At 44.5% G+C, this 26,575-nt stretch overlaps 1 protein-coding gene across 1 annotated transcript in view; it reads left to right on the top strand.

Moving 5' to 3' along the window:
• Positions 1–5,521: 5,521 nt before the first annotated feature.
• The window catches only part of TMEM178B (transmembrane protein 178B), a 343,780-nt gene continuing 322,726 nt past the window's right edge, over positions 5,522–26,575 (top strand). Inside the window, exon 1 of the mRNA XM_054989269.1 lies at positions 5,522–6,992. Within this exon, the coding sequence (XP_054845244.1) occupies positions 6,611–6,992 (382 nt within the window). The 5' untranslated portion in view covers positions 5,522–6,610. The remainder of the gene's footprint in view (positions 6,993–26,575) is intronic.

Below are 26,575 nucleotides of genomic sequence, written 5' to 3'. Positions count from 1 at the left end.
TCCTCAAGGGCAGGCCAAATCCCAGAACAAGGGAAGTCCAGAACAGTTGTTTTGCAAAGTTTTATTCATTTTGGTACTTTTCTGCCAAAAGTGAGATAGAATCTGAGAGATCTGATTGGCTGAGAGAGGTGGGCAGATGTGCCCCAAAGGGTATAAAGGTAGACATAAAAACCTGATGGGGGTTAGGTTAGGGAGGAAATCATTCTTCCTCCCCACCTCACCTCTATTTTGCAGGTATGCTATCCAGAAGGCAAAGGTGAAACTCTTTTTCTCCTCAACACTTTTAGCCAGCAGAATTAGGCTTACAAGAGTTTTATGGAAAAGGGAGTCAGATTTTTGTACTCCTGTAAGTCCCCCCCCCCGTACATGCCTTTTGGATACAATCTTAGACATCTTTGTGTTTCAATGCACCGATCAAACATCTGGGGAGACAGGAGATCTGCCTTGTTTTTATTCACTTGCTATTTTTGGCTTTGAAGATATACTGCCTTGAATGCAGGATGAGCGTTTGTGGAGAACTTATCCAAAATCTAAGAAACATGAGCACCTGGCTTGACTGTATCTACCTGGTCAGATAATGCTTACGTTGTCACAATTATTGCCTCAGCGCTATGGGTTGGCCGGGTGAGGTGCAGATCTGCCAGTTTTAAAATGGGAAAAAATTATATGGATTGACTTTGGCCCATGAGTTTTATTCCCTGTGCAGAAATAACTAAATGGTTGAGAACTAGCTATTTTAAGACTCCAGTGCTGTGTTAAAAACTTGTGACGTAAAGATTCAACTACAGCACAAGCAGCCAAATCTTTTAAACAGCCACAGATAAGAATAATGGTGTTCTAGAATCAATTTTTCCCTGGACTTTGTTGTAGTGACCAAGGGGGGGTGTATGTGCTGCGACTAAATCTGAAGCTGAATGCGTTCATATTTATGACACTAATTGGGTCAGTAAAAAGGGAAATTTAGATCAAACACATGGTTTCCTCTTTACATGGTCAATGGGAAAAACCCCCCCACAACAAATGAACAAACTTTTGGTCCTGGCCTGCTTTAAGGGTCTTGTTATCGCAGGCAGAGGCCTGTTGATTTTACTTATGGAACTTTGGTGTTTCATCAGTTGTTCATTTATACACTGTAGCAAATTACAGAGATGCTTCCAACTGTCTCTGGAGGTTCCACAGGAGCTTAATAATAATCTTATATGTTAGCTCCAATAACTGCTCAAAGGCGGGAACTGTTAGGGAATTTCTACGACTCCTATTCTAAAAGACCTATGTATGAGCATTTATTGGAGTTGACCATTCACACAGGAGGGAAAAGTTATTCCTATGTAAGCAGATTCCTACTGGGACTGTGGTTAGAGAGACGTATTGCAAGGTCAGTCTCTTTCTTGTTTTGACTTTGTACCCAAGGATTTACCTTGGATAAGCACCCTCTCAGGAAGACACCCCAAATTCCTGTGTGGCACCAGACATGTAGCATGTTTATATTACAGAGAGAGTTTACTATCTTGTCAATCAGGCCTGTATTGGTGCCATGTCTCCTGAAGAATTTGATTCTGAAGATTTGTTTGTATCTAGTTTTGTATAACAATTTTTATCTCTTTTCTGTAAACTGTTAACTTTGGAAAGTATATAAGATTCTCTGCTATGGCTGATCTTTATGCATGTGTCAGAACATGGCACTGCATCTGGGTTTTATGTCAATAAAACTCATTATTCTTTACAGATCACAAATTTTGGTGTCTTGATTACTCGTGGTGATGGCTATTGGGAAATGTAATGTGAACGCAGAGTACCTTTAAGAAATTTCCCCTTAACATTTATGTTCTTTTTGATCCCAAGGAAGCTTCTTTCTGAGGCCAGGGCATCTGTGTGGCCCAATAAGAGTTTTAATTACCAGACTCAAGCAGAATCCGCATATGATTCACCACACCAATTTCTGGCACTTTTTGTCAATGCAACCCTTCTCTTCCAGTGAACTGGCTGCACTTGCCTACAAGGTGAGGGCAGGTTGCTATAAAGTCTGTAACGAGATTTAGGTTGTGTAGTGCTCATATATTTATTTACTCCATTTATATCCACCTTTTCTCCTCAGCTCCCAAAGCAGCTTACAACATTCTCCCCTTTATCTCCACAACAACCCAGTGAGGTAGGTTAGGCTGTGAGTGTGACACCAGCCCTAGGGCAACAAGCTTCCTTGGCAGACGAGGGATTTGAACCTGGGTCTCCCAGATCCTAGTCTGATTTGATCACACTGGCTGCCAGGGTGACTCAGGACTGGTGTTTATATACCAGAATTAGAAACTGCAACCGAAGATTTGGATGGATATTTCAAATCAAGTTCACAGATTAACTTCAGCTCTTCTGACATGTACTGTTCCTGGTCACTGAGCCTTTGTCATCTCTGTATAGTCTTTTTAAGTCTCCCCCTGGCCTCTACTTCCCCTTAATCTTCTTGACTAGTTCCTCTTCCAACCCCATTTCCCATGAGGATCCTTCTTTTTCAGGCTTCCTGCTTTTGTTATGATTTGACCATTACTGTTGTAGTTGTTGTTGTTATCAGGGGTCATTTCGTAGAAAAAGAGCTGGAGGAATTCATTAGCATAACTCATTAGCATATGCCATGTCCCTTGACATCACGGGGAGTGTGTCATTAGGATAGCTGATTTGCATATGCCACATCCCCTGACATCCCCTGTCCTGGCTGTTTTGGACCCAATCATGGCCATTCAGGGTCGAAATGTGGCCCAAAATGGCAAAAAGGGATGAAAATGGCCGAAAAGGGGCCCCAAATGGTCAGGATCAGGCCGCTGCTGAGTGGGAGAGTGATCCACCACTCGACAGAGGCCCAATCTCGGCTGTTTCGGCCCCAATCCAGGCTGAAATGGGCACAAAATGGCCCAGAGTCAGGTGGGCGGGGCCACCTGACGTGACCCCTTTGGGGAACTGCCGGAACTGTTCCTGTGCGTTCCCCCTCAAAATGAGCCCTGGTTGTTATATAATCCGCCTTTCTCGCTCAGACTCAAGCCTGATTACACAGTGTGAGTCAATATGGTTAACCTCTGGGACATTCAATAAGCAATTCAATACGTCTTGCCAATGTAAAATCTGCAGAAATGTGAAAACAAGCAGAAATCCAAAGCAGAGCTGAAACAGAGCAGAAGCAATTTAACATGACCTATTAAACAGCACAGAGATCACCCAGTAGGAAGATGCTTACAGCAACAAACAGTATGTAGTAGTATAACCTATAGTCTCTTTCACTTTACCAGTGCATCTCTTTGAAACATTTCCTTACAGTACAGCCCTCCCTCTTACCTGTGTGAAAAAATCCCTCCTGAAAAATCCAGTTTTTCCCAGTTTGTAGAAAGCCAGGAAAGCAGACATCAGACAGGCCATTCCATAAGGTGGGGGGGGGGGTCACAACAGAGAATGTGTGTGTGCGCAGACAGTTTTTGATTTTGCCTGTTTGCAAGGTGGCACCTTCAGAAGGGCCTGCTCAGATGAGTGAAGCTGCTGTGGCAGAGCATAGAGAGGCGGTCCTACAGATTTGAGTGACCAAGGTTGAGAAGGGCTTTGTATGTCATAGCCAAAACCTTGAACTGAGCCTAGTAACTGATGGGAAACCAATGGAGTGGCTGCAGAGTGGACATGGGACTAATACTACATTCTATAGCATTCCAGCCAATTAATGCGCGGATAGATTTAGGACAGTCCAACCATTCATTGGCCAGGGCTTCACTACCTCCATGAAAATTCTAGTGCATCATTTAGCCAGTGAGTCCAGTAAGAAGTTCATAGAAGAGCCACATTTCGGCAGTCCTAGGATTAAACTTGCAGTCCCATAGAAATAATTACCCAAATTCTTCATTGAGGTTCTCAGTTGAAAATTTAGGAGCTATGTCAGACCTGTCAATTTAATTATAGTCACATCTGAGATGCATCAAGTTGCCCATGAAGGATACGGAAAAGATCATACTCAGAATTTAGGCCACGCCATCCTCTTCAGCCTCCAATTTTAGGCCAGATTTTAACTGGAGCCGGGACCTCTAACTAGAATTCTGCCATGACGGTTATATTTTCATAGTACCCCCCCACCCCCACAAAGCAAACCAGCTTCCTGTGCTATATTGTCCAATTCTTTTCTATAATAAACGTGCCTTAATGCAGAGAAATATTTTAATAGAAGGGACTTCTTTGAAAAAGCGGGGTATCTGACAACTTTCCTGGTTCACCTATGTGCCTGGAAAATGTTTATGTAGCAGTAGTATCAATAATGCATACAGCACTTTTACTGTACACAATGCTTTGCAATGCATATCTCATTAATTCTCATAAGAGCACTGCGAGGGGTAGGTGATTAATGTTCAGTTGGGAATCTGAGCCTGCAAGAGGGGGGCATAACTAAAACAACGAGGATACGGTGAAGGTTTGGGTTGATTATGTATATGCACATATAAAGAGAAACAGAACATAAATGGTAATTTGGCAGTTTGCAAGGGGGGAAATCTGATTAAGTAGTTGCAGACTTCAGAGGAATCCACAGCTTCACATTTCTCTCTCTCTCCGTGTGCATGGAATTGTAGTGGTTCATTGGACTAAGATTTCAATATTTTTTTTTTGCTTTTGTGGGCAAGGCAGCTCGAAACCAAGAAGACCCCCAGAGAACCGTGTTTGGGTTCTGCCCCCTTTTAAGAAAGGGCGAATCGAGGCATTCTCTCGCTCTCTCTCTTTGGGAAGGAGTGCAGTTTATCTTTAAGGAGGCTAGAGAAATAAAAAATGAGGCTCACGTTGCACGGGTGACATCACTCGCTTCTGGCTCGGTGCTCTGTATTCTCCGGCTGTAGGCTTCAGCCAAGGCTGCGGGGTGGCGTGTTCGAAGCAGGCAAGAGTCCCCGGGGCTCGGAAGACTCGGGGCTGCTCGTATTTGGGTTACGGGGGTGGGGTGGGGTGGGGTGGGGTAAAGCCCCCCCCCCCTCCGCCCAGGCCAGTGCTCTTTCTAAAGCTCCTGGGCTCTCCCGATCGCCTCCCGCTCTCTCGCCGAGATGGGTGAGTGGTTCCCACCAGAGAGCAAAAGGGGAAGGCGAGGCCGACGCCAGCAAAAGGTCTGAATATACCGTGCCGTTGTTGATGGCGGGACGGTGCCTCGAAGGAAGCGTCTAAGGAAGGCCCCTGTGCGGGGAGCGCACCGAGCGGCGGGGAAATGGTGCAGCCCGCCAGCTACTGACGAGAGGCTCTTCTCCCCTCCCCCTTTTTTAACTTGAATTGGCGTTATTTATTGATTGATTTCGTTCCCACCCTCCCGGCTTAGCCCCGGTGTATATAAATACCTAAAGAGCAGGCGTAAGCCCAGCCTTCGTTTTGCAGAGGAAGAAACGTGCTTGTCTGTCAATAGATGTGTATTGGGAAAAATCCTGCTCGTCAGAAAACGGAAACCCGGGTGTAAATAGGAAAAGGGCGGGCGGTGGAAGAGCAGGAGGAGGAGGAGGAGGAGGAGGAGGGAAAACAAAAGATCCCGGGGGCTGGTCTCGCGAAAGGAAGCCGGCGCTGCCCGGGGTGAGAAGCGCGCCGCGGCTCCGGCCCCCTCAGTTCCCGGGCGCCTCTCCAGCCGGCTGCCCCACACAGCTCCGGGGAAGGAAAAACCCCCAGCCCCGAACGCGAGGGAGGCCGGCCGGCCGGCTTGCGGGGAGGCGAGAGCAGCGGAGGCGCCCGGCGTCGCCCAGCTTCAGCCGCCCTTCTCAGGCGTTGCCTTGATTACGGGAGCAGACAACCAAACCCCCAGGCGAACTCCGCCGGCGAGCCCTGGGCGAGAGGCAGGGCTCGCCAGCCACCATGGCAGCGCGTTGCTGCAGCGCGGCAGGAGCCCCGGAGCTCGGCAGGAGCTCGGCTGGACCGCGGCGCTAGGGAGGGAGGGACCGGGTGGCCGTCGGGTCGGGCCCGAAGACGACCAGCGGCGGCTTCCCTCCTTCGCTGCCTCTCGCCGCCCTTTCCGAACCAGCCAGCAGCTCAGCCCCGGCCAGGACTCTTGCGAAAGAACCACCGAAGCCGGCGCTCGCTTGGAACCGAGGGGACGGGCTGCCGGGAAGCGGGAGATTGCCAGGGGCTGTTGGCGGTGGGGACGACGACTTTGATTTCCAGGCAGATTTACCCCTTGGATGCGATTCCTTAAAGGGCTGATCCAGATAGAAAAAGCCACTCCTCTCGCATTCCTGAGTGGGCAAGGCTGGGAGAGCTCAGTGGACCGATCCAGATGGCCAGACACAAGGAAGGGATGCTTATTTACCACTGACTACGGGTTGTGGCCGATGACAGACATCTCTGCTTCGCTTGGCACCATATTGATTGAAGGGGAAGCTTCAGAATTCCTGGTCATTTTGCCTCCCGCTGGTCCACAGGAGAAGTGAATGAGCGCTCAGGATCCTTTGCTTCAGGGGAAGAAGTGCCCCTCCCCTCCCCCCAGAGTTTGATGGCTCTCCATCTGCGTGTATGTGATCACTGAAAGGAGTCACTGTCCTGTGACAGTTGCCCAGGAGCTGGGCTGATTGGGTGCCAGGTTGAAGGGCTTTGCCTCTCAGTAAAGATGCCCATGGTGTTTCTGTGAAGCTAAGGTATGGCTGCCGGAAGGTTATTGCTCTATGCTGGTCTCTCCTTAGCATTGTGTGCTTTGGGCATGCTGGCTGTGGCCATCTGCTCCGACCATTGGTATGAAACTGATGCCAGGAAGCACCGGGAACGGTGCAAAAGCTTCACCACCCGGAGGAATGACCCTGGTTTCATTTATAATTCTAACAATAACCTGCCCCTCAGAGCCAGCAGGTCTAGGCTGGACCGCTGGGAAGGGAAACTTCTCTTGGCAAGAAATAGGAGGCAGCTCTTTGCCATGAGTGCCGTTGACGAGTGCAACAGACAGTACAACTCTACTAACATGGGGCTCTGGAGAAAATGCCACCGTCTGGGATTTGACCAGGACCTGGAGGAACTCATTGCTAAAGGTAGGGGCTGCTTTTCAGAATGCACCTGGTTGAGCTGCCTTGTCCAAACTGGTATGTTTAAGCCAGATGCAAACCTCTACTCAAAACAGTGCTTTCTTACTTAAACCATCATCTTCTTCACTAGATTGCTCCATTGGTTTCACAGTCGTGTAAGAAAGAGTTCTTCCTTATAGAGTTCAGAAATGGGAAGGGTGGTTGGTGGCAGAGCTCTGAAGAGCTTGATTAGAACATTAACAGAGGGGGACGACAGTCCTGACTTCTAGGCCTTACAGGAAGAGGTTTGGAAGGTCACAAAATCCATCTCCAGATTTATGTGCTGTCAGTTTTAGAAGGCCATATATCATTGTGGCATCTAGGACTCTTCCTCAGTGCAGAGAAGCTACAGAGTCCAGGGGTTTGAATCTGATCATTCTTCACTGTATTTAGCTAAAAAAAATTTGCTTGCCAGTAATTTTGCACCAGAAAGCTATTTCTAAATTGAATGGATAATAGGCTTCCTTTAACATTGGATGGAGAACAAACAAAGAGAGATGCCAAAGGACACACTGAGAGACATTGCAGGTTACAGGTTATTTCAAAACAGATCCTTAAACTATTTCAGGTTTCAAAAATCATGTTACAGTGATGCATTAAGAAAGCTCTAAACAGGAACTATTTTGTCGTGCTCCCCCCACAAGATAATCTGTTGGGCAACACACCCTCATATTCTACCTTATCATCTAACAATGATGTTTGCATCATGTTATAAAACACAAAAAAGGTACTTAATGTAGCAATTTTCGTCAAAATGTTTATCTGGGGAAAAGATATGAATTTGCAAGATGTGTGGGTGTATCAGCAACGGAATATGCACCATCCCTGCCCACGATATTGAATCCAAATGCTGCCAAAAAGCAGCAGAATCTCTTTCAATGGTTGGTAGGAGGTATTAGAAGGATCGCCTTGTACACTGTGAATAGGCTGGTTTTTCCTCTCTTTTCCAGGGCTTGTGCTTCAGAAAGATTAAATCGCTGCAATGCTTGCTTAGCTCCATTTCTTTAAAAAAATTGCTTCGGTTTCTCTTCTGCCCAGGTTCCAAGGGCGTTTGCATACACAAATAACTTTTGCTTCCTTTTGCTTTGCACAAGAGGTTGACATTGTGACATAAACCATGCTTAACCCAGGAGAAATCTGATTGGAAGCCCGTCGACTCTTTGTTACGACTTCAAATGCAACCTTGAGTTTAACGGCCAGAAGGCATTCTGGGGCGAGCGGCTGGTTGGTGACTTCATGAAATGCACTCTTGGCACAGGTCCATTTTGTAATGGGCAACTGTCCATCATCAAAAACTGTCATCCCACTTGGCACCCTGGTTGGCAAACTCAGCAGGGAAACAACGGATGCTTTCAGTTCAGGCTCCAGGTCTATAGCTCTAGAAAGGATGAGGGGAATATGGTTTGGGTGAACCTCTGCACTGGATAAGTAGGTAACTTGGGTCTCTGCTGCTTGTATCTGTCAGCAGCCCCTAAGTTTCAGTCCTGATTTAGTTACTGACAAAGCCATTGTGCTCTGTGATCAGGGAACAGTCTGGAGATAAATGAGGATGCAAAACCAGTCTGGGTCTTGTCAGTACCTGGATGGGAGAGACTACCTGGGAATGCTATGTGTGCCTCCTTAAGTTCTATGAAAGGAAAATGGGATATACATGTAATGCGAGTGTGAATGTGGAAACAGCTTAGGCATGGACTAAGTATGTATCTTTGGGCAAACTATTATACCTCAGCCTTAACCATTAGTAAAGTGGTGATAAAACTGACTTGTCTGACATTGTTGCTATGAGAATGAGTTGATAGAAACATGAGCAGAATAAAATGGAAAAAAAGAAATCCAAACTAATAAACAGAAAAGGAAATATACGGATGGATCTACTTTTACTTTCTCCAACTCTCCTTTAGCAATCTGTCCTATCCTTTGTAACTCCTACTTACCATTTATACCACACTTTTGCCATGAGCATTGCTTTTTAACATGTTTGCCTTTGCTAAGAGTCCGATTGGTACAAGTCAATTTCAACAGATGGGGAACTGATGCAGAGAGACAGCAGCATGGCCATGTAGTACATCAGTTATGGTGGATACTTTGGTGAGATTGACATGTGTGGCTATGGCCTTCAATGGGGAGAGTCTATGGCTCAGTGGTAGGGCATGAGCCCTGCATGCAGAAGGTTGCTGGTTCAATCCCTGTCCTGTCAGCTAAAAGAATTCCAGGCAGAAAATGTTGGGAAAGACTTTTCTTTTCCTGAGGTTCTGGAGAGCTGCTGAGCTAGATGAAACGGTCATCTGATTTTATAAAAGGAAGTTCCGTGTATTCATATGTCAACCCAGGGCAAGTAATTCTCTCTCTCTCTACCAAATCTACCAACACCCCTCTGATCTCCTTGAAGGAAGAACAAAGTACAAATGAAACAAATACTAGCAATAAATGCAGTTGGGTTTCTTGTTCCATCTGAGCTCTAGGGTTAGAAAGGGTAAAAATAATTTATCATTGACCCCTGACTACAGGCACAACTGTATTGGAGAGGACAGGAAATCTGAGTTCTAACAAATAAAACTAAAATGATAGTTGAGACTTTAAAATAGTTGGACATCCCAGTGGCACAGATATGATTGTGATTGTCTACAATCAGGATGGAATTCTAACTGAAGAAGAACTAGGCCTCCCGGAGAAGATCTGAGGTCCCACTGATCAATCTGTCACAATCCACAATGCACCATGAGCACAAAACAAGAACTAGACATTTGTGCAGCTAAAAAAACTTGCAATTCAATAATTTAATTTTGATTAAAATATAATACAAAACCTCAAAATGTAATTTTCTAAACAATTCTTTTCTGTTAACCTAACACAAGCAAAAGGATAAATACCTAACACATGTAAATTACCTAACACATGTAAAAGGCTAAATGAACCCCTAAGACAGGCTAGTTGCACTATTAAAAATCAGTAGGTAGGCCAGACCTGTCCTGGAGGTCACTTCTGCTGTTGAGAGTGGGTTGGATCTTACTTCTGTCCTACCACTTCACTGAGCAAAGTTTATTTATTACTTAAGGGTTAGAGTTAGGCTCAGGTTTGAAGGGTTCCTCCAATCTAAGGAGACTTTCTCCATCTTCAGTGGTTCTTCCTCCATTTAAATGGAAAAAGTTTCCTTAGGCTGAAGGAAAGCTACTCGGAGGATGGTTCGATCCATCACAATGTGCGGCTCACCAGTTATATATAGACATATATAAACTTTGAGTCATTATTGAGAAACATTTTTACCTGGTATCTTTAAACAGGTGGGATAGGATCACATTAGCATGTTCCAGAGTTAAAGAACAGCAACAGAAAGACAGAAGGATATCAAGGCATTGCTGCTGGGACTGTTGTGCTTTTGTGGCAGGGAGAGGGACCATCAGCGTGATATGCCAGTCTACCAGAGACCCCACAAGGGAGAATAAAGAGCTTGCATACAATATAAATCAGCAGCAATAGCTCCAAACTGCCACGAGCTCTTTGAGGTGCTACCTTTTTTGCTTCCAGGTTTGTGGTTGCCAGCCATAACTGGAAATGTTGATACTTGGAAGCATCTTGTAAAGCTTGCTGAAGACCAGACACATAACTATAAGAGCCACTCAGCAGGAGTTTTTTGGGGGGGGGCATCTCTGATCACTTGCTTGAAGAAGGCAGGCAAGCAGGCATTGTGCATGGCTGACTGGCAGAACGCATACTTTATGTGCAGCAGACTCCTAGGTTCAGTTCCCGGCATCTCTAGTTAAAAATCTAGTGTTGGAGAAGACCTTTATCTGCTCAAGACCCTGGAAAGCTGCTGCCAGTCAAAACAGATAATACGAACCCTGATAGACTAATGGTCTGATTCAAGGTTCATATGTTCAAGACTATGTTCTCCTCCTCCTCCTCCTCCTCCTCCTCTCACCTCCAGCCTTTCTTTCAGGAATTATATCCAAGGGCTGGAAGAGGTTGGTTTCCACAGGATCCAAAATACTCTGAGGGGGTACCATTTCAACCACATGATGTACGTCTTTTTACAGAGGTGCATTTAATATGGATGAAGACAGTGGCTGATTAATTTATCTACCGCCCTTTAGGACAACAATGCCCACCCAGAGTGGTTTACCAAGTGTGTTATTATTATCCCCACAACAATCACCCTGTGAGGTGGGTGGGGCTGAGAAAGCTCTGAGAAGCTGTGACTGACCCAAGGTCACCCTGCTGGCTTCAAGTGGAGGCGTGGGAAATCAAACCCAGCTCTCCAGATTAGAGTCCTGCCACTCTTAACCACTACACCAAACTGGGTCTCAGGTATCCAAGTATGATCTTTCAATGGATATGCACAATTTAGGAATGAAAATGCAACTGATTTTGTAGTATACCAATTATGGGCAACAGAAAAGATGGATGACTTTCTTGGGCTGGAAATTCATGAAGCACTAAGGGGGAAAGATGCTCACATTAACTCATGGCAGCAACAGTAAAAGGTCAACTTGCACTGATTTCCAATCATGTCAGACCATGTTGAGCTCATCTGGAATTTCTGTAGCCCTGTGCTCCATCTTATCTGTGTCTTGGTTTGCTCTGTATCAAATTTCTAATCAGAAATAGGTTTCTGTGTTTCATTTTTAAACAAGACATGGTAATGTCCAGTTTTGAGTGCTGACAAGATATGTAAGTCAAATATCAGCTTTTTATATGTTGTTTTGATTCTATGTATACAATTTAGGTGAGAGCAATCAGATACAAACAATTGGGAGTGTCTTATGAACCCCGATAGGGGACTGCAAAAGGTCAAACGAAGCCATTTCCTACCAACTATGCAGCTATTTCTCCATAGTAGCTATTTTTTTAAAAAGAAAAATCAATCAGACATTTAATGGTTTGCAGTAAGTGACAAATTAGACTGGATAGCTCTTCCTTAGTTTTTTCGATGTTGGTTGTTTTTAATAGTATTATTTATTTAAAACATTTCTATACCACATTTCCATCTAAATAGGGTCCCAGGGTGGTGAATATCAAACATTAAAGCAGTTCAACTTTAAAAATATTTTAAATAAAGCATATATATCTATGCAATAATATAATAAGACATATAAACAGATATAATGCCCCAAACCAGAGTTGAGGTCAATAACAGTTATTGGGTGCATGCCAAATAAAAAGTCTTCACCCATGGGTTGAAAATGACAATAGAAGGAGAGAGATGAATCTCCCTGGAGAGGGAGATCCAAAGGTTTGGTGCCACAGCTGGCAAGGACCTTTCTCAAGTTGTCACCCATCCAGCCTCAGATGGTGGGAGAAACTGAAGCAGGGCCTCTGAAAATAAGCAAAGTGGATGGATAGGTTCACATGAGAGAAGGTGGTCCATAAGCCATAAGATGGCTGTAAGATACATCGATGGTCCATAAGGTATACTGAACTACAGCGGGCTTTAAAGGTCAGTAATAACACCTTGAATTGAGCCCAGAAGCAAATTTATTTATTTATTTTATTTGTTTAATATGTAGCCCACCCTCTCCACAAGCAGGCTCAGGGAATGTTACAACAACATTAAATATACCGTAAAATAGAATAATTTTTAAAAACTAATCTATAAAATCTAAAATACCAATTAAATAAAACTAGACATTAGACGGCATCTACTAAACAATTCTGAGTATAGTAGCTGTAGGTGACAGTGCAGGTAGGTGGGTGAAAATCTGCCAAGAAACTAAGCAGAGGAGAACAAAGCAAGGGGCCAGAAGAGCTGCTATTGCCTCTTCCATACGCCTGGTGGAACATCTCCATTTTACAATCTCTGCAGAACTGCAATAAATCTCAACTGGGAGCGTGTTCCACCAGGTTGACACCAGAGTTGAAAAAGTTCTGGTTGAGGCCAGGTGGACATCTTTTGGGCCAGGAATAAACAGTAGATGTTCATCAGAGGAACGCAAGGTTCTCTGAGGGACATATTGGGAGAGAGAGTCCTGTAAATATGTTGGTCCCAGTCTGCTTAGGGCTTTAAAAGTCAAAAACAGAACCTTGAATTTGATCCGGAATTCAACTGGGAGCGAGTGCAGCTGATGTATATGTGCTCTGAATGGTGTTCCTGTAAGGATACCCACTGCTTCATTCTGAATACCTACATCTAGAGCAAGAAAAAGTGAATTCAGGAATGGAAATGAAGGAAGGACCAGGGAAATGTATAGCGACTAAAGTGCCAGACTAGGATCTGAGAAGAAACAGGTTCTAATTCTCACTCTGCCATGGAAGCTTTCTGGGTGACCTTGGGCCAGTCAGTGTAACCTACCGCACAGGGTTGTCACTGTGAAGATAAAACGGAGGAAGAGAGAATGATGTAAGCTGCTTTGAGTTCCGTTGTGGAGAAAATGGAGTATAAATATCTAATTACTAAATCCATCTCTTTTGCTAATTAAATGAAAACAAGTGAATGAACTGTGATTCTATGAGCTGCTGCACTAGCGAATACTCTTCATCGGTATCATCTGTAGGGAGTATCAAGTGTAGGGAACTGGGCATATTTGTTGCTCTCCGTTCCAATCCAAACCCATGTCTGACTTTTTTCACAAGCTGGTATTTGCCTTTTCCATAGCTCCAAATCCATGAAAAAAGCTAAACAGATTAGAATGTATGCTTGGTGTCAGAGAATGGCCCTCTTATGCTTTCTATACACCATGGACAATTTTCATCTCAGACGAAAAGCTATTCTGGTGGTCTCTGCTGAAGACATCCATTGTCACCAATGTGATGCCATGTCTTTACAATGGCCCTTGAATATCAGCTCAATTCTTCCAAGGAGCTGCTCTTTTCACCCACTGCTTCCATAATTGCTTTCTTTAGGAAAACCTTTCTAGCTCTTTTCCTAGAGAGAAGGTAAAATGAAGCCCCTGTCAAAAGGGGAAATTCAAAGAAAGATTCACACAGTTTTCTACTCACAGGAGAGAGCACTAGGTACTTTAGAGAGCTTATTTGGTTATTAATTTCAACTCTCTTTTAATGCTCAGGTTTCAATTACAGCATGGCTTTGGTGTATGCTATTTATCTCTTAGATGAAATAAACTGTGTATCTCTATCAGTGGGTTCAAATGGCTATTGTATCACATGGAATTGGGCAGAGAGGAAATGTGATGAATAAGATTCCACTTACAGAGAATCCTAAAGATGTACAACACAGCCATGTGGATATCCTTGGACGGAAGTTCCATCACACATTTTCATGGCAATAAGACCCATTGATCTGAATGGGACTTACTTCTGACTATAAGGCTAATCAGATCTCTTGTGGATCTATTCCAACAATGCAATTTCAATGGGTTGTCCAAGTGACAGGACATGATTGCCTTATCTGTTTAGCAGAGGATATCATTAATACCTGTGGAATATATCAGCTCTGTTTACCTATTCACATATTTACAGTGCTGTCCTAAGGAGAGTTACACCCTTCTAAGTCCACTAATGTCTATAACTCTGCTTAGTATTGTGATGTTGTTTGCTTATTTTTGCAAGTTAAGGTTTGGTTTGTATACTACCTTGTCTGAGGAGAAGCTTATGTGAGGTTCTCAGGTGGTCTTCTGTATCATTTAACCTAAGCACTTTTTCTTGCAGTCCAGTTTAGCTTCATAGCTAGAATTCAGGGCCGGATCAAGGGGGGGCAGGGGGGGTAGTCTGCCCCCCGGTGCCACCAGGGAGGGGGCGCCGGGAGCAGCTGCCAGCTGCCGGAGCGCATGGGCAGCAGCGTGGGCAGCCTGCGCTGCCTTTCGCCTGCCCTGCGGGACAGGGGGTGGCCAGCTTGCCGCGCACCCCCTGTCCTGAAGGGCAGGCAAAAGGCAGCGTGGCCACCCACGCCATTCGTCTGCCCCGCAGGAGAGGGGTCAGCCACCCGCCCCCTGTCCTGCGGGGCAGGTGCATGGTGTGGGCGGCCTTGCAGTCCCCCGCGTTGCCTTTTGCCTGCCTTGCAGGATAGGGGTTGCGCAGCAAGCCAGCCGCCCCCTGTTCTGCGGGGCAGGCGAAAGGCAGCGCAGGCGGCTGCAAGGCCGCCGCACCATTCACCTATGGGGAGGCGAATGGTGCGGGCGACTTCCAAGCCCTGCACACTGCTTCCGCCGGCCTGCGTGATGACGTCACCGAAATGACATCACGCTGCGCCGGGAGCGCTCGCGCGCACAGCGCACGCACGAGGTCAGACTAGGGTTGCCCCGGGTGCCAGCAACCCTAGATCCGGCCCTGCTAGAATTGCATCAAGGTTACCTCAAACCATTCTCTAGATATAGTTCTGTTGGATTTGAGTGTCTTTTGCCTTAAATCCAAGTATTTTGGTTTGCAGATTGGGCAGCTGGCTAGTTTACCATTTAATTCTAAAGAGATTTGAGTGGAAGTGCCTTCTATTCACATCGGTGGGACTTATTTCCATGTAAAGGAGTAGGTGTTGGCACTATAGTTCAAAGCAGTGAGGGGGAAGGGAAGCCTGCTTTTAACTTACCAGTGATTAACTTGCAGCCTACAGACTTAGAATTGATGGATGCTCATTTCAAACTGAGAATTAGCTGAAGGGTTGACTCTTCAAATTGCAAGTTTAAGAATAAAGAAGTTAGAATGTGCTAATTTTTAAAATTAATTTGCAAAAAGAAATTACAAAATGTTTACTATTGATTATTTTGTTTAATGTCTATTATTACAAAATCAACCAATTAAAATAAAATGCCCATCTTCTGGGCATGGAGCAAGGGTCACTGGGTGTGTGTGGGAGAAGGGGAGGTAGTTGTGAATTTCCTGCATTGTGCAGGGGGTTGGACTAGATGACCCTGGAGGTACCTTCCAACCCTATGATTCTATTGAAAGTAATCTTCCATCTTAGATAAAAAAAATAGAAAGGTGTGGGGAAGTGGTAAAATTGTTTATGTATTGGGGAGGGGGACTGGGACAGGAAAAAACAGGTCTTAGGTATGGGGATTTTTCAGGTTGAAACTGGAGAAAGCCAGCTGGGGTGAGGACCTATTGGCAAGTTCCTGTGATTTCCCAACACACGTTCTCCCGAAGCCCAAGCAATCCAAGAGCATTTGTAATGTGACAATAGTGGGGTTTTTTTTTGATAACAGTGAAAGATGATCATGCATCTCCATACACAAATTGTGCATCTTTAAAAACAAAGGCAGACAGCCTGCTTGATCCATGAAACAAGTCTGAGGACAAGATCGAGTGTTCATTTCGCTAGTATATCTGTATCTACGGCAAGTTGTTGAACAACCTACTGTGACCATTCTAAATTCTACATCTGCCTTCTTCATGACTCATTCTTTGCCTGCCTTTAGAACTTTCCTCTTTGGCCTCTTTTCGTGTGTGTGTGTTTGTGTTTCATCAGAAAAGAACACCTTTCTATTGTTTTATGATCTTGTTATCGTTTTGTTATGCATGGATTGCACAGTACATTGCCTTGGACAGGTAGTCTGGAAAGGCAGTTTATACATTTATTAAATAAAATTAATTAGATTTCATTTTTCTGTTGAAAGCACCTCTGGAGAAGGCTAATTGGCACAATGACCTTAGTCTTTAGAGCATGCCACATGACAATGGTGGAGAGCAGTTTCTTGAGGATGCTAGCGAGAAGCTGCCTGAATTAACAACAGGATGTCATGGGGTGACACTCAAGGCAGGAAGAAGCCAATTCATTGGGGGTGATGGGAATTATAAAAGCAGCAAAAGGCAAGGACTCTGAGAGAGAAAGGACAGGGACCATGGTAGAGCATCTGCTTTGCATGCAAAAGGTCCCCAAGTCAATCCTTGCCAGTTAAAAGGATCAAGTAGTCTCTGCCCAAGACTCTGGAAAACTGCTGCCAGCCAGAGTAGACAAGACTGACCCTAGGTAGACCAAGGGTCCGACACAGTATGAAGCAGCTTCGTGTGACAAGCAGAGCCCTTTCCTGGCTGTTGTTGGAAGCAGTGATATTGACCTGGGATTAGTAGCTAAAATATATCTGCTCCAGTATCTGCAGTTGACCTTGGTATTCCAGCATCAGAACCCCACAGGTCCTGTGAGATGCTGGTGAAACACTGTGCAATCCCAAGAAGAGTTACACTCTTGACTTCAAGGAAAACAGAAGGGTATAACTTGGTTTAAGATCGAACTGATAGTGGGCTCTCTGCACTGGCTTTGACTCTTTTAGCAGAGATTGTTCCGCAGATTTGTCCTGACTGCCTTACTAGATTATAAGCTGTCTGGAAGGCACCTGATACAACTTTGCTCCTAAAGCAGCAATGCTGCACAAGCCAGAAAACAATCAAATGTGTTAAATGACCACATCGGTTACAACCTCCAGTAGTGAACAGGGATGAAAACAGCTGCTCAAGGAAACTAGCATGAAATAATGGGATAATGAAGATGCAATAAACCAAATGAAGTAGGCACACAATAATTTAAGGTCTCTGCTTAGGGGGAACATCCTAAGAAGACCTTTTCCTTCACAAGTGGAAGGCTGCCACTGGAAATGTTCTAATCTGATCACTGTTGGCTTCTGGTAGAAAATGATTAAATTTTTTAAAAGAAGAATTAATATATCTGCATTTTTTCTTCCAAGTTCCAGCTGATCAGTTGCAGCTGGATTAAAATTTGCTTCGTGGATATATTTAGCCACATATACTGAAGGAAAATCCTAACAACAGTGCATTCCGGATCAGATCAAATACAAAGAATTTGGAAGGGGAGAGCAGAGTTTAGACTATTAGGGCTCAGGTAAGGACATCATAGCAAGACACCTTTCCCTAGCCATTTGAGGAGACAGAAACTAGTGACCCCCCCCATGAATGCCAATCCACAAGACCGTTTATTCCTGTGGGACACCAAGAAGAAAATCACTGAGTGGTGGCACTTCCACTTTGTGAGGAATTGCTTCTCATTCCTGCTCTGTTGGTACAGAATCAAGCACATCTGGGAGACGTTTGCTCAGGTCTCATTGGCCCCAGTCCAGAGGAAGCCAGTAGAATTCGATACTTGTCTAGTCAGTGATGCTTCCCTAAAGACGGACTGGGCCACTCATTCCATCAATATGATTATTTTTCCATCTTTTCTCCTGTTAGCCCCATGCAACTTTTCTCTCAGCACTGCTGTCAGTTTTGATTTTTGTTCTCAGACTTGTGTGTATGTGCCTGCCATTTTCAGGTGTTCTCTGGTATCCTTGTATTGAGAACTTATGAAGAGCCTTGCTGCAACAGAGTAGTGGTCCATCTACAGTGGCCAAATAGATGCTCTGGAAGGGCAGATGTTGGGGTACAAAGCTTGACCTGCCCCCCCCCCCCCCCCGCAACTGGCTTTCAGAGGTCCAAAGTTGCCTACTCTGGTCCTAGAAGATGATGAGTCCATGGTACCGTCAGGAGTGACCCCAGACCTACATCAAGTAGCAGCCTGCATTTGTTTTTGCAGATGTGGTTGTGAAGACTCAGATGTTAACATGAACTAGAAACTGGAAGAGTTGACAGCAAGTATTGGCAAGGTCATGAATAATCCATCCTCAGACTACTTTAGCTACAGCCTTACAGTATCTTCTGTACAAGCAAGGCTTTTTTTCAGGGGGAACATGGGGGAACGGAGTTCTGGAACCTCTTGAAAATGGTCACATGGCTGGTGGCCCTGCCCCCTGATCTCCAGACAGAGGGGAGTTTAGATTGCCCTCTGCGCCGCTCAGTGGCGCGGAGGACAATCTAAACTCCCACTGAGCGGCGCAGAGGGCAATCTAAACTCCCCTCTGTCTGGAGATCAGGGGGCGGGGCCACCAGCCATGTGACCATTTTCTCTGAGGGCAACCCACTGAGTTCCACCACCTCTTTTCCCAGAAAAAAAGCCCTGTGTACAAGGAAGACATTCTGAGCAGGCCTTATGACAGCTCCACTTAGATTTACAGGCCTACTGTTTGCTTTCTGATCCTGTTGCTTGTCCCTCAGTTCTGCCCTCTCTGTTTCTCTTCCATGTCCATTTGTTTTCCTTTTCATCTTGCTATGACACCTGAGTCCTAGCTTATCCCTTGATATCTATAGCTGTTAACAGATATAGTAGTACCTGTTGCTGGAATTAGGACTGTGATAGCTCCTACTTATGGAAAATGAGTCATACTCTTTGTGTGAAATAGCTCATTTCCCTCACTTCACTGAAAGCCTCTTCAATGTGAGTTGAGTGGCATATAAATGTGCATCTCATGCTCATGGGAAAAAATTCAGAGGATCCATTCAAAATGAGCGGGGAACAGCCTTTGCAAGCAAAAGGAAGAAGTCAGCTACCATGTGCAAGATGGTACCATGTGCAAGTGTGTTATCAAATATATCATCCTGATGAATAACCCAAATATAAATTTGGAAGAGTCTGGTGATAAACCTACAGCTTTGGGGAGGGACAAATGTAGAATATGGGTCAGGGTGTCAGTGAACGCACAGCGCCCCAGAAGCTCTGAAACCCTATCTAAGGATGAGCAGATGATGGTATTTGACAAGGAGGTAGGAACCATAAATTCACACCATCTAAGATGACAGTTCAAGCCCTCTAAAGAGAAACCTTGTTAATCAGCCAAGAGTCTGTATTCACTTACTCTCCCTCACTTGAAATTCCTACAGGGCCACCAAGAAAACACAGCAAAAATAAGTCGAAACCTACTTATTTGGTCATAAGGCAAATTTCTGGGCCACCGCCTCACTACCTGGGAGCTGTCCATGGTGCTGAAGACCATGGCTCTGGCCAACTTCCTGCTTTACTGAATCATCACCAGTTTTTGCTGGTTTCATCCAAAGTTTCTTGCTTCTTCCCACTTGACTCTGCTGGCTCTATTCCTTGCCTCGCACACCTCAGTTGTTCAAGCCAGGAGAGCCCCAGATTTAGATTGTATTCCTTTCAGCAGTGAGAACCATCAAGTACGTTACAACTTTCCTCCTCTCCAAGTCACTTTGCTGATTTTGTTTTTGGATGATGCAAGCATTTCATGCTCATAAAAGGAAAAAACACAATTCTCCCTCTAAACCTACTGAACATTACACTGCACTTAGCAGACCATAGGGGGAAGATGAGACAGTGAAGAGGAACATGTGAAAGATGTAAGAGCCATCACTTAACACATGATAAGGAAATGCCATGACAATGTCAGTCATGTAACAACTTGTATAGGAGAAAGCAACAAACTCCCACTAGGGCCACTGTATTGAACCAAGTAAAAAAATTCTAACAACATAAAATTATTCGTTGCCCAAAAGAATATCCCAAAAAAGCAGAACTCCACACCAGGTCTTCCCCATCTCCCCTCCCCATACATTAATGTCAGGGGATGAGTACGGACTGTTGCTGTTGGCAGGTGATGAGATTCAAAGCAGAACTTGGTTGCATCAGGGTGGGTTGACATAAACATTTGTAGTATTGTGACTCTTTAAGACTCTGTAGGTTACCAGCCATGCAGTGCTCAAAGTATTCCCAAGCCTTCTGCTGGGTTTCTAAGGGGCTATAACATGTTTCAACTGGCTGTCATAAAGGCAGACCTTCCGTGTGTTACATTTTTCAAAGTTTTCCACATAGCAATGGTTTGTGAGAATCCACTTTGAATGGAATGATTGATTCTGTAACTCTGACAAGCTAGATTTTCATGTCAGCAGGGGTGCTGTGGAATCCATTGAGGGTTGGATCTTGTCAAACAGTTTGGTTCCATTTGATTCCAGATTTTAATCTGGTTGTTGGAATTCATCTCAGATTTCCCACCATTCCTCACAGAATTACTCTGGTTCAAAGAATCAGCTGTTCCCAAAGAGCCAGTCTTGTGTGACAGTCTGCTATAAGCCTCCCAGGTCTGCTATACCCACTCCCTTCGGACATCTTGTTGCGCAAGAAAGCCACAAGGCCATCCCTCGGTGTGCCTGACCCACTGGCAGTGGTTCTGCTGTCCCTGCTAGCATTATAACATTCACATTTAGCATGCTTAAGGCTGTTTCTGTTCTGCTGACCTGCCCAGGATGTGAACTTTGCCTTCAACAGAATCAATACGGTGAAGTGATCAGAGTGTTGGACGAGGATGGGGGGAGCCAGGGTCAGTCCCTACAGGCTTGATGATGCTCATTGGATGTGATCTGGAGTCAGTGACTTTCTCTCAGCCTAACCTACATCCTAAGGTGGTTGTGAGGACAAAAGGGAGGAAGGAGAGTGATATAAGTTCTTTAGCAGAAGAACAAGATAAAAATGTGATGGCGTTCCTGAGAGTCTTGACTTTTGTTGTTCTAAATCCCGAAGTTCCTTGGTCCCAGACTTGTCTCAATTTGCTTGAAAATGGCGAGGCATTGCAATAGGTCCATTGTTCAAAAGATAGTACTTCTGTGTCCTTTACTAGTGGCCCAAATAATTTTTATACAAGCAAATACATAATTTTTATGTAAGCAAATAATGAACTAGTAGCATATCTGAGTGCAAAACTTGAGGGTTTCTTTTGATACACACACATTTAATGATGGAGAGAAAGCCCCAGATAAATGGTTTGGTGAGTTTGCCACTGTTTTCCAGACTTTTGATACATTGGACAATTTTTTTCTGCATTAAAACTGGAGATACCTTTCTTCTATACTCAGAGTGAAAAACAAATATGTGTCTATCAGCTCCCAGAATAATGGGCAAGTAGCATCTGTACAAGGCCACTAGCTTCTGGTATCCTGTCCCCCTGTTGTCCATTCACTCAGAGCTCAGGGGTGGGGTGGAGATTGCTGGGCAGCAGGCTGTGCTGTGGAATCCACAGTGCATCCTTCCTTACATGAATTGATGTCCCTGCCCAAGTATTAGAAGAGGGCAATGCCGTACAGGCTCTCACCAGTGTGTTGGCTGCATCCATCACAGTGGCTTTGAGAGCGACCTTAAGCAGGTCTACTCAGAATTCGACTCTGCTCTATTGAAAAGAATGCTCCCAGGAAAAGTGTTTTTAGGATTGCACCATTAATTTTTCAAAACATACTTTGCTTCCTCTTGCAGTATTACTGGTGTTCCTGGCACACAATTTGGAAAGCACCAGGTTGAGTTACTGTGCATCTCAATTTAGAATAATACTGGCTTAGCAGTAATCAGTTGCCCTGGAATGCGGCAGAAACCTGCAAGTTAAACATTAAAGCAGCTTCCTTTCCAGTTGAATTGAGCAGTGATGAACAGACAGCAGCTCCTCTCGGAGAAGTGTTAACTGTCAAGAGCTGATGTCAAACAACACCCTCCCGTTTCTGATGGCCTTCACACTGCGAGGTGACTCGGTTGACATTTGAAGGTTACGGCATCAGGAACATGGATACATTTTCCTGTGGTTTTCATAGGAGACATACAGGAGCCAGCATGCACTTGTCCCATTTTTGGCAGCCCTGTTTCAGAAAGCCTCGGGTGATGATACCCTCAAGCAAGCATCTGCTTGATGTTCTTGATTGCTGGTATTCCTTCTGAATGACCTTTCCGTTTGCTGATGTGTCTGTCGCTGTACATACCAATCTTTTCCACCTCCCTTTGCCTTTTCACAGCAGTTAACTGTCTTTAGGGGAATGATTTTCTTGAATGCTTTATTTGCTGATTTTGTTTGGGCTGGAGATGGGAAGCAAAAGCTGTAACTGATATTAGACATACATATCGACGTATGGCTGGAGAAGGCCAGAAAACTTTCAGTTTTTAGGTCCAAGGCTGGTTCTGTTTTCCATCATCCCCCAGCACTAAGTGATCCAAAGACCACCATGCATCTCCAAGAGGAGTTCGTAGGAGGCACTGCAATGCCTGTCTCTCCAGATAACACCAGCTAGTGAATCATGGCACATCTGGCATATCCTGAAGCCCCTGCTAGAAGCCCTGTTGAAATCACTTGAGGCTGAAATCACTTCCAGACTGTTGTGAAACCCAAATCACAGTAGTGAATTTGGGTATCTGGTTGGATGTCATCTCCAACAAAATGCAGGGGGATGTTAGTTCCCATGATGCTTCCCAGCTCTGCACATACATTATATCTATAGAAGGTTTCAGGTCCCAATGCAAGTTTGGAATGCCTGACCTGACTGGGTGGTGAAGGACGGATGTGCATTGTGTAGACTGCAACACCCGCCCCAGATGCCCCTAGGTACAACAGCACACTGATGATGTCATCATTGGTCTTGTCCAGGGTCTAGCGGTCTCTCTGACCTGCTCTGGTCAGACCCACTGTGACTGAAGGGGTCCCCTGGGTTGGAAAATGCCAGAGTAGATGAGATACTGGGAGGTCTGTGCCCTGACCTTTCTAGTATTTTTGAAAGCAGCCACAAGGTATCCCTGACTTGGTTTGGAGCTAGGGCAGGGGGGGAGAAAGGGTCTAACCATTTCATCAGTGCCTTGTTTTGACAGTTGTAGCTAATCTTCCCATTCCGTGGTTTGGGGGAAAAAGTGACACGCGCTCTCTCCTCTTTGTCTGCTTCCCCCACCTTCCCAATCTATTTACAGCATGGTGGTCAGTGTTGACAGGCAAAGCAAAGAAAGAACAGAAGAGTTAACTCCCCCAGTGACAGATTCCTCTAGCATCTTTCTAGTTAGACCCTGTTTTGACAATCTACCAGGCCCTTGAATTCTATGGCATAATGTACCCATCCCCAAATTGGAGAAGTTTTTTAAATGAAGAGTTCTCTCAAGTGGATTTTCCCATTGCTGTTATTGTGGTGAAATCCTGTTTGTTCTATAAAAACCAGTGAGGGATATTTTTCTCTTGGGTGTGTGCGAGAGAGAGAGAGAGAGAGAAAGAGAGAGATTCTGAAATATCCTTTCCCTCCTCCTTCATAATGTAAAAGAGGAACTGGAGCAATGTGGGAAGCCCTACATATAAATATCTTGTTTAGTTAGTCTCAGAAAGGTATTACTAACAGCCCTGCTTTGAGGATTTACTGGGGGATTTGGTAAGACTGTGTTAGTAGTGGAATTACAATCGTCCCTGGGTAAGATTTTGTCAGTGCAGGAGAAAATAATGTTGATCCAATCAGACAAATTTTATAGGATCAATGTAATAGTCTTCTGCATAATCACAACCAAGGAGATTACAGCTGCAGCAATGAGAATGACAGAGGATCACTTGACAGATCCCAGCCTCATCCGTTCTTGTTGTTTTAACTTTTCAAACGGAAGAGCACTCTTCTTTATTCTGAAAAATAAGTGATACATGTTTTATGTTTCAACAATGCATCTGGATTCCTCCAGACAGGCAGAAGCAGTCACAGCAATATTTTAAACAATATTCAGAACCGCCTGAACCATTTGCTATGACATAGACGTTGTGGGTTATATGACCTTGAGAGATTACTTCCCACATATCAAAATTGAAGGAGAATATTTTCATGAATCAGAACAGAGGAGGGAAGAGATCAATAGACGATCCACGTCTTGCAGTCTGAACATGATGGTGAAACATTGTGTAGGTCTGGTTAACAAACGTCTTGGATAGTTGAAGGTTTTTCTAGAAATAGAGGTGTGCATGTGGAGGTGAGTGTTTTTGGTCTTCAGAAATTTGGCATTATCTTCCAGAAAAATATAACAATTTATAATCAGGGAAACTTCCTAATTGGTTACTCCTCATTTTAGGGTCTCTTTTTTCATTGAAAAAGAAATTGCTGCTATTCTGATAGTAATGTCCACCAAAACGGGTCAGATGAAAGAAAATGTATTTATATCATATTATTGGGTGGGAGAGAACAATCTCACAGGACTGCTGCAGTTGTAAGGGGGCAGATGTCTTAAGACAGTGGGAAGGAGGCCGGGGGGAGGGGCACACAATGTATCCCTACAGCAAACATTGCCACTTGTGCAAAGCATTTCTTCCTATTCTATAGCGCTAGGTTGGTACATGAAAAATGTAACAGATGAAGATATTTTCTGCACTATTGATTCTTCTAACCTGTCAGAATTCTCCATGCATTCAATATTTTCTTTGTGCAATGTGGTGCTGGAGGAGAGTTTTGCAGATACCATGGACAGCCAAAAAGACAAATAAGTGGGTACTAGATCAAATCAAGCCTGAATTCTCCTTAGAAGCTAAAATGACAAAGGTATCATAATTTGGTCACATCATGAGAAGACAAGATCCTCTGGAAAAGTCAATAATGCTAGGAAAAGTGGAAGGCAGCAGAAAAAGAGAAAGACCTAAAATGAGATGGCTGGACTCAATAAAAGAAGCCACGTCCTCCAGTTTGCAGGATCTGAGCAAGTCTGTTAAAGATCGAACGTTGTGGAGGTCTTTCCTTCATAGGGTCGCCATAGGTCAGAGACAACTTGACGGCACATAATACACACACAGAGGCGAGACTCATTGGCCTACTGTTTCTCAGGTCACCTGAAGAATGTTTCTTTCAAAATGTACAGGACCACTGCTGGTGATGTGAGGGGCCACTGTGAGGCTCACAGCTTGACTGAGATTGTACAAAGGTGCCATCTATGAACTCTTGGGACACCTTGGGGCACTCTCCTTCACTCATGCGTGGCCACTGCCATTTGCATGATGGCAGCTCAGAAAAGGTTCATCACTATTGATTGTGCCCTTTTACAAGTTCTCCTGGCCGCCCCCACATTGTATATTTGATGCGTTTGTATAATCTCAGTCAAATTGTAGTCTTATGGGGTCACCATCTCTGGGCTGGGGAAATTCCTGGAGATTTGGGGGGCAGAGCCTAGGGTGAGTGGGGTGTGGGGAGGGTGCTCAGTATGGTGTGATACATAGCCTCCACCCTCCAAAGCAGCCATTTTCTCAAAGGAATTGGTCTTTGTAGTTTGGAGATCAGTTGTAATTCTGGGAGAATTTGCAACCCCGCTTCTCTGGTGGGCCTGCATGCACTGACAGACCGTTCCATGGACCCCCCTAGGTAAAAATGCTAATTGCAGAGCAGTTGCAAATAAAAACTTTTTTGGTAATTTCATATTAATATATGTTCAGAATTCTTTAACAGAATCCTTGTAGATGAAAACAATCTCTGTTTTGAAGACTATTTTATGGTTAGTTTGAATTAGTAATAATTCTCCAACTTTTTGTTTTTTAAAAAAGCAATCAGTATTCCTTTAGAACCCTGACCTGGATAGCCCAGGTGAGCCTGATCTTATCAGATCCCAGAAGCTAAGCGGGGTCAGCCTTGGTTAGTAATTAGATGGGAGACCTGGATGCAGAGGCAGGCTTTGCCATGAAAACCCTTCCAGGGGGCGCTATAGATCAGCTATGACATGAGGGCACTCTCTACCACCTCCATTCCTTTAGTACTGAAAGAAAACTCCATCTTAGCATGACTGCCCTTTTGCAATTTATCATAATCTGCTGCAGTTCAGATAATGAGGACTCTTGTGGCACCTTAAAGAGGAACGCATTGATTGTGGCATACGTTTTTGCACAAGCCAGAATCCTGCTCTCAAAAGTTTAGGCCACAATCAACTCATTGGTTTCTAAGGTGCTACAAGACTCCTTGATATTTTAACGTTGTTGAATATGAGCTAGTTTAGGTTGGATTAGAATTTGGCTGAATCAAATGCCTAATGCAGGCCAGTTTATTGCAAGCAATTTGCTGGTTCCTCTATGCAGAGGGAAATTGAC

The sequence above is a fragment of the Eublepharis macularius genome, chromosome 9, assembly GCF_028583425.1.
Source record: "Eublepharis macularius isolate TG4126 chromosome 9, MPM_Emac_v1.0, whole genome shotgun sequence".
Lineage (NCBI taxonomy): Eukaryota > Metazoa > Chordata > Lepidosauria > Squamata > Eublepharidae > Eublepharis > Eublepharis macularius.
Note: the sequence above shows the minus strand (reverse complement) of the source record. Positions and strands in the feature narration are given on the sequence as shown.